Source organism: Ruditapes philippinarum, unplaced genomic scaffold, assembly GCF_026571515.1.
Source record: "Ruditapes philippinarum isolate M1 unplaced genomic scaffold, ASM2657151v2 ctg5910_1_1_1_1, whole genome shotgun sequence".
Lineage (NCBI taxonomy): Eukaryota > Metazoa > Mollusca > Bivalvia > Venerida > Veneridae > Ruditapes > Ruditapes philippinarum.
Window position 1 is genome coordinate 166,403 of NW_026860609.1, and position 17,072 is coordinate 183,474.

A 17,072-nucleotide genomic window follows, 5' to 3' on the forward strand; every position below is an offset into this window, starting at 1 on the left:
TGCAGTGCATAAGAACCATAACTCCATCTTGACTAATTACAGAGTTACTGCCCTTTGTTACTTTTCCTTGTCCAAAGCATGACTTGAAAACTACTGGTTGGAATTCAAAACAACTTCATACAATGGTCAAGCACAATAAGGGGAAGTGCAGTGCACAAGAACCATAACTCCATCTTGACTAGTTATAGAGTTATTGCCCTTTGTTACTTTTCCTTGTCCAGAGCATAATTTGAAAACTATTGTTTGGAATTCAGTACAACTTCATACAGTTGTCAAGGACATTCAAAGGAAGTGCAGTGCACAAGAGCCATAAATCCATTTTGACAAAATACAGAGTTACTGCCCTTTGATACTTTTCCTTGTCCGGAGCATAACTTAAAACGTTACAGGTTGGAATTCAAAACAACTTCATACAATGGTCAAGCACAATAAGAGGAAGTGCAGTGCACAAGAACTATGACTCTATCTTAAGTATTTATAGAGTTATTGCCCTTTGTTCTTTTTCTTTGTCTTTCTGGACTTATTACAGAGTAATTCAATTAAACTTCATCAATGGCCAACCACATTGAAAGGAAATGCAACATACATGAACCACAATTATCTTTAATTGCCCACAACCATAACTCTATGTTTCAATTCTTTTACAAGGTATTCTGTTACTAGTAACATCCTCATTTCCGAAGCAGACTTGTGGGGGTATTAATCACATTTAGTGATAGTTCTAGTTAATGATTAAAACAATAGCACACATGATTTGTATAATGGAAATGTGCTTTGATTACAGAACTGGCAATTTTCATTTTAAAACATTTCAGTATCAAAAAGCTGCAAGTTTATTGCATTACAGCTTTAGATGATGCCCACAGTATACTAAGTTCATAGTCATCTAGTCCTTTTGTACTTGCTTTGTGGGTCAAACTATCAGAGGTGATGGATTTTGTAGTTTACCTTTGGGATCAGGGGCTGTAAGCTACTTTGAGTTCACAAGACCACAGTTCACAGCTCAGTATCTCTTTATTGGGAATGCTGTCAAGCAGTTTACTAGTATCAGTGACTGCACTTTTGCAAGGAACTGATACTACTTCTGTCTATGCCTTAGCAGAGGTCAAGTGTGATTGGCTGTAGAAAGAATTGATCAGTCAGAACAGAAATGTCCTGCACCATCTGGGAATCAAACCCAGGTTGCTTGATTTGTAGTTCAATGTTCTAGCAATTGGTTCAGATTATCAGACGCATTCCCAGTGCCTTATCTTTCCCAATTTCTAATTTGAAGTGCAAATTCACACACACAAAAATTACCTGTTACTTACTGTTACCTATCTTGTGAAGATAAAATTTCTTAAATTTGACAGAAAAAAAATATTGGGTGTGTAAGCCTGTTTTGTCCCCATTATAAGTTTATTAGGTTAGGTAATTAATATTTATGTGAAGGAAGCATTCAGATTATTTGAACCTGTGTCTAGTCAGCTTTCTGGATGTAACCAGTACTGTGTCATATGCAGAAATATGACGATGACCCGAATGGGGCTCATTACGATTCCTGAATTAGTGGCTGACTATTTAACCATTAGGCCACTGCTTCTCTTTGTAAGGCAGGCTAATTTAAGATAAATCTTAACAGTTTGACATGTCTTTACTATTTAGAATTTTTTTTTATTTATCTGTTTATTATGTGCTGAATATAGTTTCAGATACTGTTTCTAAATTAGGGAAAAAAGAAAAATATGTTGTTGGTTTAGTTTTGTTTGTTTGTCTACAGGTTAAAGTGGCAGTTGGGAGAATTGTATAATACTGTTAGTGGGTCATTTGACAATGATGTTACGCCTTATTTTGCAATGGTCATTTGTTTATGGGGTAAGTTTTTTTTTAATTCCAAGGTAGCGCTGTTGTTGCAAAAATGCAATGGTCAATAAAACACCATTATCATAATTTAGATGGTAAGTGATCATGCCAGAAACATGTTTGTCTTTTTAAGGCATTTTTAGCTCGACTTTTCTATGAAAAGGGGAGCTATCCTACTCGCCCCGGCGTCGGCGTCGGCGTCACACCTTGGTTAAGTTTTTCGTACCACCCCACTTTATTTCAGAAGTATTACAAGTATGGCTTTGAAACTTACCATACTTGTTCACCATCATAACCTCCATCTACAGACAAGAGTACATAACTCTGTCAAGGTTTTTGACAGAAATTATGGCCCTTTTTTGACTTAGAAAGTGTATTGAGCTTGGTTAAGTTTTTTGTACCACCTCACTTTATTTCAAAACCATTGGAGGTATTGCTTTGAAACTGACCATACTTGTTTACCATCACGACCTTCATCAACAGACAAGAGGACATAACTCTGTCAAGGTTTTTGACAGAATTATGCCCCTTTTTGACTTAGAAAATACATTGAATATGGGTAAAATCCACTTATTGCCTTAACCCTTTGAGATATTGCTTTGAAACTTTTAATGCTATTTCACATCATTACCCCCATCTGTACGCAAGAGAAGGTAACTCTGTCAAGGATTTTGTTTTAAAAATTAAGGCCTTTTATCGACTTAGAATCTTGGTTAAGTTTTTAGTACCAGTCCACTTTTTGACTGAACTGTTTGAGATATTAATTTGAAAGTTGGAATACTTGTTTACAATCATGATTCCCAAACATGTCCAGGAGAAGGTAATTCTGTCAAAGATTTTATTTGAATTATGGCCCTTAACTGTCAATGTTTTGTATTATAGGCAAGCACTAAAAAACTTAAAAAATCTAAAAAAATTCATTCCTATCCACTTGTTCACTTTACCATAAATTATGTCATATAAACATTGCTGTAATATTCAAGGGTATCAAACAACTAGTTCACTTTAAAAATACAGAGATTCTTGTATTGCCTTTTACTGCAAAAACTTTTTTTATTGGCAAGCAATAAAAAAGTCGAGCGCGCTGTCTTACGGACAGCTCTTGTTCTATATATTTTTGATGCCAAAACATTGTATATATATATATATTTGATGGCACTATATACATTTTTTGATTTGATAAAATATTGCTAAATGTTATTGTAAAAAGGGTTATGATATTATTGTTTGATGCAAAAAGCCTACTAATATATACAAGACTGTATGTCAATAGCTATATTTTGATGCCAAAGGGCAAATGCTTAATGTTCAATAATCAAATTGCAATAAAACAAAAGACTATAATGTTGAATTCCGAATAATGAAAGCAATTTTGTGAGACAGCATTTATAAATAACTTATTGGTTTTGAATAGCTTTTGTGGACTTGAATAAAAGATTGATTATAATTATCTATATACATGTAAATTATTACAATTGACTTAACATAATATGCAAGCTAAACATATGCTGTACTCACTAGCTCCTTATTCTTTAGAATTTGTACAACAATAATTAATTTTTGGGATATTAGGATGAAAATTTTGAAGTTGTTGAATATAACCTTCTGAAATTTGTGTAACTATTGGCTAGCTTTTTGCACAAGATCATCCTTATTCTGGCTATAAATCTCCCATATTTACCCTCAGCAACCTATATAACAAATAATGTACATAATGTTCATGTACAGCTAGGACAGGCCTAACAGGTAAGGTATTCAGGATCTTTACAGGTTGCAGGGCTGTTAACTAGTGGTTTCACAAACAAAATGATCGACGTGACTTATTTTCTTATCAATTTCTGGTATGTTGAACATGTACAAAGTATATATATGTCATTATTATTTTATGTTGTGTTTGCAGGTACAATATTTCTGGAGTTGTGGAAGCGGTATAATGCCAGGCTGTCATATGAATGGGATGTGGACCAGTTTGAACAGAATGAACCGGACAGACCAGAATTCTTTGGAACCAAATTAAAAAAGGTATTTATTACACAGAAATCAACAAAAATAAATTATTCATGACAGAATTATAAACTTCACACATCTTTTTTCCCCTTAAGTTGGGTTTTATGTCACACAAACACAGATGTGGTCATATGGCTTTACTGGTTGAGGAAGATGGTGCCCCTCTGTGCATTATTTCAGGCTCATAAAAAAAACCCGACTTAGTAGACGTATCTATGTCCTTAAGATAGCTGGATTGCTTTTGAAATAATTCATTCCCTGGCAGGTTTTGAACCCACAGCAGTGAGGGACAATTGGCTTGATGTCAACATTCTTAACCACTTAGCCTTGGATGTCCTACATGACATTAATGTCATTATTTTGTCACTGACCAAGACCCACAACTCTTACATTGACTTTTACTTCTGTGAACTTAATGTACTCAAGCATATTGTTACAATTTTTTGTTTTACTATTTCAGGATCCTGTCACACAGCAGCATGACTGGTTTTATTCTTGGAAAAGACAAATGCTCAAATTTTGTATCTCAGCTTCAGCATTAATTTTCATGGTGAGTCAGACTGTGTCAGTTCTACATTGAAAAACCATAGAATATCTTTGGTGATCAGACTTGAAAATGGTACCAATCAGTTTTGAATTTGTATTCAGAATTATCCAATCAGATGCTTGTCATTTTCAGACTGGTGCTTTTCAATTTTTAATTTTGACAAAGTTTGTTATTTAAAGGGACTCAACTGAGGTCCAAGAACCTAAAAGCATCAAATATGAATTTCTTACATACAGTGTAGATGAACTGTGGCACTAAAATCAGAAGAAGTTGAAATGCACAAGATAATTAAGAAACATAGTCTCCATTTCCATCTTGTCAAAAACCTCAGTGGTGTCCCTTTAATAATTTATATTTACCATATATGGTGATGAAAATAAAATTTTGTTTGGAAATAAAGTCTACATGTAGCTTTTTGTCAGAGTTAGAACTTATGTTTGTATTATTTTTTTTAGATAATTTATTAGATGTGATTATGTCAATTTGAAGTCAATGCTTTAACTTGGACCAAATCTTTTGTAGGAAAGGTTATTTTCCAGAACAGAAATACATTTTTGTAATTGAATTCTTAGTAAGCTTGTGTATTATATCATTTAGATATTCAGTGTGAATTATTTATCTAGAGTTTGTATATTCCAGATCTGTTTGGTATTCATCAGTGTGGCGGCGGTAGTGGTATATCGGGTGATCGTGAGCGTGGATTATTGTACGAATATAAGTACAGTAAGCTGTCTTCTCCTGACAAATATACTCTCAGCTTTACTCAATGCATTATCTATACTGCTTCTTGGAAAGGTAAGTTCAAATGATTTTAATCCTTAAAGGCACATTATGCCTCAGAAATAAATAATTTTTTACTTCTTTAGAATGGGCAAACATGAATTTTATAATATCTAAATAATGGATTAAGAGAAATCTTAAATGCTTGATACCTGACAATTAGCAAAAGATGTGAAATGATTTGTAATAAAAGTAGTATTTTGACTTCCATACAAAATACCATTTTACTAATACTGTACTTATTACCAAAAAGTTACAGATAGAAAAGATGGTTCAAGTAATAGGCTAATGAGTAACTTTCTGGATATTATTTTCAAAAAAAAAGTACACAAAAATTAAAAGGTTTTTAGAAATAAAAATAAAAGCATTTCTCTGACATAATGGCACTTTATAGTGTATAAAGCTATATCATATGAAATATTTATATAAAATTAATATACAGTAAAATTATGTTCTTTGTTTGATTCTCAAAAAAAAAATAGATAGATCTACACAGAATCTATTATTATTGTTATTTGACAAACATAAATCTTGTATGTAAACAGAATAAAATGTTCCGGAACAAAGGATTTAAAACAATCAAAATAATTTGGATGCATGCTTCATTTGCTTTTAAAGTAATATACTGGCATATTTCTGCCATTATAGGTATTTTGTAAGCATTCTTTTACAGCCAGTTAGCCTCGGATCTCAGGTTCAAAGGTTGAGGTTACTGCCATAGTTGTTGATGGTTATCTTGTATCCATGCTTGACAGTTTTTAACTCATTAGAATTTTTAGAATGCATGTTGTACCAGTTAACATGTTAAAATGCGCCGCTGATTCCTGTTTATCTTCTTTAGATTTACGACTGGGTGGCATTAAAACTGACAGAGTGGGGTAGGTGTTATTAGAATAATTTATTTGTGTCAATATTGTACACATTTGTTTTTGCTGCATAATTCACATAATATTACTAAAATATGTAGATTTACTTGCTCTCCGTAGAAAATTTAAGAAATCTGATTTGAAAACCTTTGAGCAATTAAAACAAAAAATACAGACATTGTTTTGTTGAGTGTGTCCATGACAGCTCAAAGATTGCTTGCAAAATATACAAATTTATGTGGTGTGGATATTTTAATCATAAATACTGTTGTTGACTTTCTTTATGTATGAGTAAATATATAATGTAATGATCAGGAAACTCTCTGGCTGCTTTGTATAATTGGGAGAGCATTGAATCAGTGATCCAGGGATCACTGGTTCAATCCTCTGACTAGGCTCTAGTCTAACAGTCTTCTGTCTCACACCACTGATTTAGAAATCATTTGAGCCGTGTCATGACAAAACCAACATAATGGGTTTGCGACCAGCATGGATCCAGACCAGCCTGTTCGCTAACAAACCCTATTACAAGTAGAGAAACTGATAGCGAACAGCATGGATCCTGATCAGACTGTGCGGATGCCCAGGCTGGTCTTGATCCATGCTGGTCACAAACCCATTATGTTAGTTTTGTCGTGACGTGGCTCATTTGGGTTTAGTAGTCAATCATTTATGGAGAAATTGGTGATTACTAGTCAGTAATTCAGGAAAAACGGTTAGGTGGATCAACTGCTGAGATATGATCAGAAATGTTTCAGATTTTGGCAGAAAAAAAATAAGCCTGTACCTTGCTAAATGTATGAAACAAATTGACAGTTCATATGTCATTTGATCTAGAGCTATCCATTGTTAAATTGAAAGAAATTCCATGTCAGAATACAAGAAATCAGCTGCCAACAGTATATAGCTTTGATGGGAACACATCTAGTTTGGCACCCCAGAATATATACAATATTTGCATGCTCGTTTAATGGGGGCTATTGCCAAAGCCCACACCCCTCCTTTTTTATGGATTCATTCCCTTTAACTAACCCAAAACAGAATAACACATTGTAAAATGATAACGGCATAATTACACTTGATTATTAATACAGACGGCTGCTAAACAAGATTCTATTCCTTTGATGTGTCTGTACTTTGTGATATTAACTGCTATATTGCAGTTGATTCTTAGACTATATATATAATAGCTTTTATATTAATTCTTTCAGAAAATCATCGTACACAGACCCAGTATAATGATGCTCTCATTATAAAACTTTTCGCCTTCTCATTCGCCAACACATATGCCTCATGTTTCTACATAGCCTTCTTTAGAGGGGTGAGTAGCTTTTTGAAGACATACCTCTCATGCTGTCTATTTAATTAGTGTTTTCTTAAGTTATTAAACATTATGAAAATTACATAGAGGTAAACTTTTACTCCTTTTGTTTTCTAACTATCTCTTTGAGATCATCGGTTTCAAGCTTTAGGGATGAAGATATTCTAGCACATGTCAACTTAGCTTGTATGTAAGTTTACCACATGAACAAATCTGTGGTTGTATGTTGTTTATGTGATGGGATATCAAATTGAGCTGAGCACTACATAATTTAGAAACATCTGTCCTACTATTAGATGATTTGACAAGTGTGTCTAGTATGGCCTTGCCCATCTTTAACCTGGACAAAAACCATTCATTACTTTCAGGGACAATTTTAAAGATAAATACTGACTTAGAAGCGATTTAAGTGCGAACAATGATCAGACAATCTGTCTAATCTTAATTATTCATTACTGGTTATGTTGGTAAAACCTGTTTCCAGCAGCAGGCTAAAGGTTAATACTTCTAAAGCTCTTTTTTTTTCTTTTTCTTTTTTGGAAATAGTGCTAATTTAAGGGTTTCCAGGTTATGGGTCTTTTATAGCAATTTTAACGTCTTTCCATGTACATGGTTTGTTATAAGACACTTTTTTCTATGATATTTATATTATAACGGTATATATTTCAGAGATTTGGAGGTATATTTGGACTACCTGATGAATACAATGACAAGTGTGAAGGGGACAGTTGTATGTCACAGCTCTCATTTCAAGTTTGTATCCTCATGCTGGCAAAACCATTACCAAAGTTCTTGAAAGATATTGTATTACCGTAAGTCTATTTTATTACTGTAAGTCTATTTTATTACCGTAAGTCTATCAAATTACCATAAGTCTGTTTTATTACTGTAAGTCTTTTATATTACAATAAGTCTATTATATTACCGTAAGTTTATTATATTACCATAAGTCTAGTTATGGTGATTTTAATGTTTAATCTCACTTAGGATATGTTGCCTGCTTTTAAAATTTGTCTTTTGACAGCTTGTTTGTGATTTGCAAGCTTTGTTCCCCTTTCAAAATTCCATTTAGTTTCCACCCATTGTTTTCTTGTTTGGGACACACACATTATTTAGCTTGGGGACCTTACGCCCATTTTCATGGAATGGCACATTGAAGGTTTCATGATAACCACCGTATGAACACATCTGCAGATGTTTGTAAATTCTGCTTATGCCTGTGCTGGGAGGCATGGATGGTATCTTGCACTTTCCAGTACTGTCCATGAACAGGCTCAATCAAACCAAACCTGCAACATTTTCAGTTTTGTCATTTTAGACTTTCTGTAGGGATTCTATTTCTCTCTATTTAACAATAATTTAAGTAATTATGTCTCCCCCACCTCGGGGGGAGACATATTGTTTTTGCCCTGTCCGTCCGTCAGTCCGTCCGTCCGTCCGTCAGTCCGTCCGTCCGTCAGTCCGTCCGTCCATTCTTCGTTTCCGGATGATAACTAGAGTTCCTTTTGACCTACAGCCCTCAAACTTCATAGGATGATTGGTCTTATAGAGCTGATGATCCCTATTGTTTTTGGGGTCAGTAGGTCAAAGGTCAAGGTCACACTGACCGTTGGTCAATTTCTCGTTTCCGGATGATAACTAGAGTTCCTTTAGACCTACAGACCTCAAACTTCATAGGATGATTGGTCTTATTGAGCAGATGATCCCTATTGTTTTTGGGGTCAGTAGTTCAAAGGTCAAGGTCACAGTGACCATTGGTCAATTTCTCGTTTCCGGATGATAACTAGAGTTCCTTTTGACCTACAGCCTCAAACTTCATTGGATGATTGGTCTTATTGAGCAGATGATCCCTATTGTTTTTGGGGTCAGTAGTTCAAAGGTCAAGGTCACAGTGACCGTTGGTCAATTTCTCGTTTCCGGATGATAACTAGAGTTCCTTTTGACCTACAGCCCTCAAACTTCATTGGATGATTGGTCTTATAGAGCAGATGATCCCTATTGTTTTTGGGGTCAGTAGGTCAAAGGTCAAGGTCACAGTGACCGTTGGTCAATTTCTCATTTCCGGATGATAACTAGAGTTCCTTTTGACCTACAACCCTCAAACTTCATAGGATGATTGGTCTTATTAATCAAATGATCCCTATTGTTTTAATGGTCAGTAGGTCAAAGGTCAAGGTCACAGTGACCGTTGGTTAATTTCTCCTTTCCGGATGATAACTAGAGTTCCTTTAGACCTACAACCCTCAAACTTCATAGGATGATTGGTCTTATTGAGCAGATGATCCCTCTTGTTTATGGGGTCAGTAGGTCAAAGGTTAAGGTCACAGTGACCATTGGTCATTTTCTCATTTCCGGATGATAACTAGAGTTCTTATCAGTGAGGACATTTAACTATTATTGATATATCAGTGATATATCAGTTGTCTGGTTTTATATACTCTGTTCTTTTTTGATCTTTCCACCCTTATGCGGTCATTTCTTCCCCGCTGCGCGTTCAATGCTACATGGTCACAGCAAGGTGTGTAAATCATGATTTGACATACATTGAAATTTGAGTTGTCTTTCAATAGTGTAAAAAATCTGACAATATGAACGTTTGTTTCAAGTATCATCAAAATCCTTCAAAGGGTTGAAGAGTTATGGAGCAGACACAATTTCCTTTAATTTCGTTTGTGAAACTATATATGATATGACATTCAAGTGTCAAGTAGACCTTGACCTTGGAACCAGCCATACGAAACATGTACTCTACACGTTCTCTGGATGTGGTGAATTTTTGTTTCAAGTATCTACCAGAGAGGCTTCATTGTGAAAACGAGTGGAGTCATCCCAACACACTACAGTTATCATGATTTTACATACATTGTAATTTGAGTTGTCTTTCAATAGTGTAAAAAAATCTGACAATATGAACGTTTGTTTCAAGTATCATCAAAATCCTTTAAAGGTTTGAAGAATTATGGAGCAGACACAATTTCATTTAATTTCATTTGTGAAACTATATATGATATGACCATCAAGTGCAATTTCGTTTGACGCCCGCCTGCCATACGCTGATTGAATAACCAGGATTTTCAAAATTGAATACCTGGTTAAAAACAAACAGTTTAGGAAGCATCTTCTCATACAACCTTAACAATAGAAACCATCCATAGACAGCCTTCATTGAAGTGACTACCGGGTATTTACATTATCTTATCTCCATTTCCATTCCTGTTTCCATTCAGTTATTCTCAGCAGTGGGGGAGACATGCGCTTTTTTACAAAAGCATCCTCTAGTTTTCAATAGTGCTCCACAGTGCATAGTGTGCTCAGTTCTAATACCAATAGCTAATATTGTTCTGATTCACTAAACAATTTTGCAGATTAAGCTAAAAATAGAGATTATCAATACATGGCATCAGGCAGATTTTGATGAAATGCAACATTGGCTTTCAATGATGTAAACATTTTTTTCTTCCTGTTTTCTGAAATGAGTTATCTGGAGGATGTTCATTTAATTGTTTAGCTGGGTTTAAGTATAACATGTTAAGATCATTAATTTTTCCAAGTGGAAGAAGACCCCTATGTAATTTTTTGTGTATCATTTGTATTTTTAGCTCACCTGAGCATGCTCAGGGTGAGCTTTTAGGATCGATGATTGTCCGTCGTCCGTTCACATTTAGTTGTTAACACTCTAGCGGTCGCATTTTTGCCTCAATCATCATCAAACTTAGTCAGGATGCTTATCTAGTTGATAGCTGGGATGAGTTCGAACATGGGTCATCTCGGATGAGAAACTAGGTCACAAGAGCGAAAAATAGAAAAACCTTGTTCACACTCTAGAGGTCACATTTTTGCCTCAATCATCATCAAACTTGGTCAGGATGTTTGTCTAGGTGATAGCTCTGATGAGTTCGAACATGGGTCATCTCGGATGAAAAAGTAGGTCACCGGAGCTAAAAATAGAAAAACCTTGTTAACACTCTAGCGGTCACATTTTTGCATCAATCATCATCAAACTTGGTCAAGATGCTTGTCTAGGTGATAGCTCGGATGAGTTCGAACATGGTTCATCTCGGATGAAAAAATAGGTCACCGGAGCTAAAAATAGAAAAACCTTGTTAACACTCTAGCGGTCACATTTTTGCATCAATCATCATCAAACTTGGTCAGGATGCTTATCTAGTTGATAGCTCGGATGAGTTCGAACATGGGTCATCTCGGATGAAAAAGTAGGTCACCGGAGCTAAAAATACAAAAACCTTGTTAACATTCTAGCGGTCACATTTTTTGCATCAATCATCATCAAACTTGGTCAAGATGCTTGTCTAGGTGATAGCTCGGATGAGTTTGAACATGGGTCATCTCGGATGAAAAACTAGGTCACCAGAGCTAAAAATAGAAAAACCATGTTAACACTCTAGAGGTCACAATTTTGCCTCAATTATCATCAAACTTGGTCAGGATGTTTGTCTAGGTGATAGCTCGGATGAGTTTGAACATGGGTCATCTCGGATGAAAAAGTAGGTCACCGGAGCTAAAAATAGAAAAACCTTGTTAACACTCTAGCGGTCACATTTTTGCCTCAATCATCATCAAACTTGCTCAAGATGCTTGTCTAGGTGATAGCTGAGATGAGTTCGAACATGGGTCATCTTGGATGAAAAACTAGGTCACAGGAGCTAAAAATAGAAAAACCTTGTTAACACTCTAGTGGTCACAATTTTGACTCAATTGTAATCAAACTTGGTCAGGAAACTTGTCTAGGTCATTGCTGGGAATAAATCGAACATGGGTCATCTCGGATGAAAAACTAGGTCACAGGAGCTAAAAATAGAAAAATCTTGTTAAAACTCTAGTGGCTACTGTTGTGATCCAAATATTCTGTTAATTGGTCTGAAAGTTTGTTTTGATGATTTCTAAGTCAAGATCGAACATGGATCATCTTGGATGAAAAACTAGGTCACACCGCCCAAATATGGAAAAACCTTGTTAACATTCTAGTGGTCACATTTTCGACTCAATTATCATCAAACTTGGTCAGGATGCTTGTCTAGGTAATTGCTTGGATGAGTTCGAAATCACATGTGAAACTAGGTCACCGGAGCTAAAAATAGAAAAATCTTGTTAACACTCTAGTTGCTACTGTTTTGATCCAAGTATCCTGGAAATTGGTCTGAAAATTTGTTTTGATGATTTCTAGGTCAAGTTTGAATATGTGTCACCTGGGTAAAAAACTAGGTCGCACTGCTCAAATATGGATAATCCTTGTTAATACTGTAGTGGTCACATTTTTGACTCGCCTGTCATGAGACTTGGTCAGAATGCTTGTCTAGATAATTGTTTGGATGAGTTTGATAAGTCAGGTGAGCGATCTAGGGCCATCATGGCCCTCTTGTTTGAGGTTCAAATTGGTGCCTAGGTCATGCCATAGACATCATGTTAGCTGGATTAAAAAATTCAAAGGATCTTTTATTCTTATGAAGGGCAAGCAACTCATAATTAGTGACTTTAAAGGGACTCAACTGAGGTTTTTTTATATAACTGGACTGGAAATATATTTTCGGACATTTTTAGTGCATTTAATGTAATTCTATACATAAATTGTGTTCATTTGCTTACACTGCTTTTTCTGGTATAATAATATTTATAAAAATGAAAAGTGTTTCAAATTAAGCTAAGAATTACACTCAATATCAATTGTCAATACAATTCTGAGTGTATTTCTTTTTCATGTATTTCTGTTTTAAGTGCTCAAACTGATTTTTATAAAATATTAAAAATTATGGTTTTAGGCCTCAGCGGAGTTCCTTTAATCATTCAGAAGTGTACATACAAATAATACAGTTCCTGTAATTCTATATCTGACAATACACACTTTATTGTGTTTTAACATCTAGAAACCTTTATTTGATGTTTTGTAGGTTCATAAGAAAGTTATGGCGGACACGTCCCGATTGCTGCAGATGTTGTGATAAAGGTTGTTGTTGTTGCAACAACAAGGTTGAAGACGAGGAAAAGGATTCAGATTTTGTAGACACAGACTCACTAGCGTCAAAAAGGTCGAAGGCATTTTTGAAAAAAGAAAGATACAAACCACCACTGGGAGATTTTACCCTCGGGGAATACACCGAGAAAGTTATTATTTATGGGTTTCTCATGGTAAGTAAAAATAGTTCTTTTTTTCCATAAGAAGGTTTCTTTTAATCAATGGACTTGGCCTGTTTTGAAGCTGTTATGGCCGAGTGTGACATTCAAAGGTTGTTTAACCTCAAAGCTTTGATTTTTAACTCCTGTGCTAGACATGGAGTTATAGTTTTGTTGGGAGTCTATACAGTTCGAGCTTACAGAAAATTTTGTTCTTCAACCAAGCTGTATACATGTGCTTAAAATAATCTACAAAAAGAAACATATAAGGTTCCTGTCCTCAAACTGGTATAATATAATAATGCTAGTTTGATTCCATGTAATTTAAGAAAGGTATCTTAGGTCAGTATTTCTGTACAGTTAATTATTACTACCATTTGTGAAGTTTCAAGCCAATAAGGCTAATGCGGGTGCTTAGAAAGTGCCAGGTTCTCGTTGATGAATCATTAGGTTGTCATACAGTATCCAGGGATGCTCCTTTTTATAACTATCAGATAAGCAATGTAGTCAGCAAAATATATATACAAATATTAACGAATAAAAACTTAAAAATGAATTAAGTTATCAATTTTATATTTTGTAACAGCTTTTTGCGGCATCATTCCCTCTGGCACCATTTATAGCCTTAGTCATATTATTCCTGGATAAACATATAGATGCCAAAAGATTACTGTGGTTAAACAGAAGACCTGTGGCCTTCATTGCTCAAGATTTAGGTAGGTTGATTAAAAGCACTTCTTTCCATGTTTTTTTGGTTGTTTTGCATTGTATTATATTATTTATATTTCTTTTTGATCAAAAATGTTGTAAGTTTTATTTATTAGCAGGTAGCTTAATAGTTAAGGTGCAACATGACATAAAATGAAAGTGTTTAAACATTTTAACTCGGGTCAAGCTAAAAATCATGTGAAACACAAATTCAGTGTCAATTCTGAGTATATTTCTTTATTTTATGTGCTACAATTGATTTTTGTCAACTTTTCAAAATTTGATAATTTTAGATTTTTGGACCTCAGATCATTTAACCATTTAAATGTCTACATACAAAAAATATAGTTTCTGTGATACTTTGTTTGACATTGCACACTTAATTATGTTCGCTCGATCATTAAATTTTTGGTTCAAGCCCTGATGGGGTCAGGACCATGGGTTTCATATGAAACCAGCAATAATTAGTTCCAGGAAGAACACTCAGGAATGGTGTAAATAAGCTCGATACTTTCATTGGAATCAAACTGAAATAATCATTTAATAATATAATTAAACTTATTGGATATATAAAGTATCAGTAAAATGAGGGTACATCTACAGTAGTGACAAGATAATCCTTCAACAGTAACAGTATTGTTATCAAAATATGTAAATAACATTATTTGGTACCATTTTAATGCATTAAATCAATTCACAAAAAATAGCATGAATGCTGCATTAACTGCAGTTTTTATGAAATACTAAGGCAGAACTATATTGATTCAAATTCAGGGAAATCATTTGTGTTTCTTTATTTCTGAAATGTAACTTTTGACATTATTATATTACTGTTTTACTATAAAATATCTGTTACAGGAATGTGGTATGGTATACTGGAGTTTGTCAATCTCATCGGTGTAGTCTCTAATGGCTTCCTTATAGCCTTCACCTCATCCTGGGGTCTTAAATACAGTATACAAACAAGGTTATGGATATGTATTGGGTTTGAGGTAAGATATTTACATATCTGATATAAATCACGCCCCTCAAAGCTTACAAGGATGCTATTGGTCAGATGATTAACCTTTGACACTGATAAATTTGCATAATGGGCTTGTCCTGATCTAATTTTGGAACTGCCTATCTTGTATAAGAATATATCTTTGACTTAAAGTATCAGTTAAAATCTGGCCCCGTGTTCACTAAGAAAAGATCAGGATCAAGTGATCCTGATTTTATTTTCTTTTTTTTTTATGTTACTAAAATTAAACGTGTCTTGCTAGCATTAAATGGTAAATATTCAAACTGTAAACATTTACTGATTTGCAAAGAAACCAAACTATTTTGGGATAAAATTAACAAATAACAAAACAAATACAAAAATATTCGGATCAAAATAAGGATCAGGATCAACTGATCAAATTATTCTAAAATTTCATAAACTTGCTATTGTAAGTCCAGTTTTATCTAATAAATATTAGATATTTTATCTGTGAGGATAAACAATGAAGAATATGAGTTTTTAAAATTGATCCTGATCTTTAAATTTTGTGAACACAGGGCCAGGGACACAGCAGTCATCCAAGACTTAGTAACCTTATCAGGACAGCTCCAAGAAGATTTGAACATTTGATGCATCCCTTTAACATGGGTGAAAATGGCATTGTTCCCATAATTCCAATGTCAACCATCCTCCTGAAGATATTTTGGATTTGGTTGAAGTGATTTAAAATTAGCCATATTACCAAATATGTCAAATTATACGCTAGTTATTATAAATTGTAAAAATTTGTTACTTTTCCAATAGCAAGTGATATTTTTGTGCACAGTCACCTTTATGTATATACTTTATTTTATAAACGTATATCTATATTATATTTTCAGCATATAGTGTTTGCTCTCAAGTTTATACTTGCATACCTAATTCCTGATGTCCCTAAAGATGTTAGATTAGCCATAAGAAGGGTAAGTCTTTTTTACATTATTATAAATTAAATGTATATTTACACTTTTTGTGGGGTCGGGCGTCAGTGGCTGATTGGTTACTGTAGTTGACTTCCAACAATTTGCCCTTAATTGTTGTGGGTTTGAATCAGGACAGGGGCCTGGGATTCTTTCATGTGAGAAAACTATCCAGCTAGCTTTCGGAATGTGGATGGTTCTACTCAGGTGTCCGTTTCTCCCTGAAATAATACTTGGATGGGCACTAGAGGCCTTCCTTCACCAGTAAAGCTGGAAAAATGCCATATGATCGAAACTGTGTTGGTCCGACATAAAACCCAACCAAAAACAAAACAATAAACCACTTTGCAACAGTATGTTATAATTAAACTGATGATGGTATCCATTTCAGCACCATAATTATGTGATGGCTGTTTTATCTCAATGCTAGTAATTTACATGGAAAGAGATCAGTGGTTCCAATTAATTGCCAGCTTATACCTAAAATAATGTGTGCAGGGATATCCCAGATTTTTCTTTACCAGTAAATCTGGAAAGTTGCCAAATAACTTTAAATTCCTGCAATGGGGAGATCACTCTTGAATAATGATTACAAGAACAAATCCTGTGCACAGATGTTGAAAAAAAATGAAATTCCCAGACTTCTGTTTTCATTGAGTCTGTTTAGGAGAGATAATGTAAAGTGACACATCTGTTACACTCAACAGCCGGAAATCAAAAAAATTCTTTCATACTGGGTCATAACCACTACAACCATCTTTGAAATAAAAAAATTTTTACTTTATTATGACTCTATTTCATGCTGAAAAATAATGTTAATGTCTTGTAGGAAAAATATCAAGTTGCCAAGAAATTTGAAGAGAAGAGCAAGCCTCTGGATTACACTGAATTGGTACCAGCAACAACTATTGATGAGAGGTAAAGCTTT

The 17,072-nt window shown here is 34.4% G+C and overlaps 1 protein-coding gene across 7 annotated transcripts in view; it reads left to right on the top strand.

Moving 5' to 3' along the window:
- LOC132712771 (anoctamin-4-like) overlaps window positions 1-17,072 on the top strand; it is a 121,013-nt gene that overhangs the window by 74,710 nt on the left and 29,231 nt on the right. For all 7 annotated transcript variants that reach the window (XM_060695204.1, XM_060695206.1, XM_060695207.1 and 4 more), the window contains 12 exons: window positions 1,760-1,854; window positions 3,743-3,864; window positions 4,310-4,399; window positions 5,036-5,191; window positions 6,018-6,054; window positions 7,254-7,363; window positions 8,033-8,175; window positions 13,270-13,507; window positions 14,079-14,208; window positions 15,059-15,192; window positions 16,067-16,147; window positions 16,974-17,062. In XM_060695204.1, coding sequence (XP_060551187.1) covers window positions 1,760-1,854; window positions 3,743-3,864; window positions 4,310-4,399; window positions 5,036-5,191; window positions 6,018-6,054; window positions 7,254-7,363; window positions 8,033-8,175; window positions 13,270-13,507; window positions 14,079-14,208; window positions 15,059-15,192; window positions 16,067-16,147; window positions 16,974-17,062 — 1,425 coding nt within the window. The remainder of the gene's footprint in view (window positions 1-1,759; window positions 1,855-3,742; window positions 3,865-4,309; window positions 4,400-5,035; window positions 5,192-6,017; window positions 6,055-7,253; window positions 7,364-8,032; window positions 8,176-13,269; window positions 13,508-14,078; window positions 14,209-15,058; window positions 15,193-16,066; window positions 16,148-16,973; window positions 17,063-17,072) is intronic.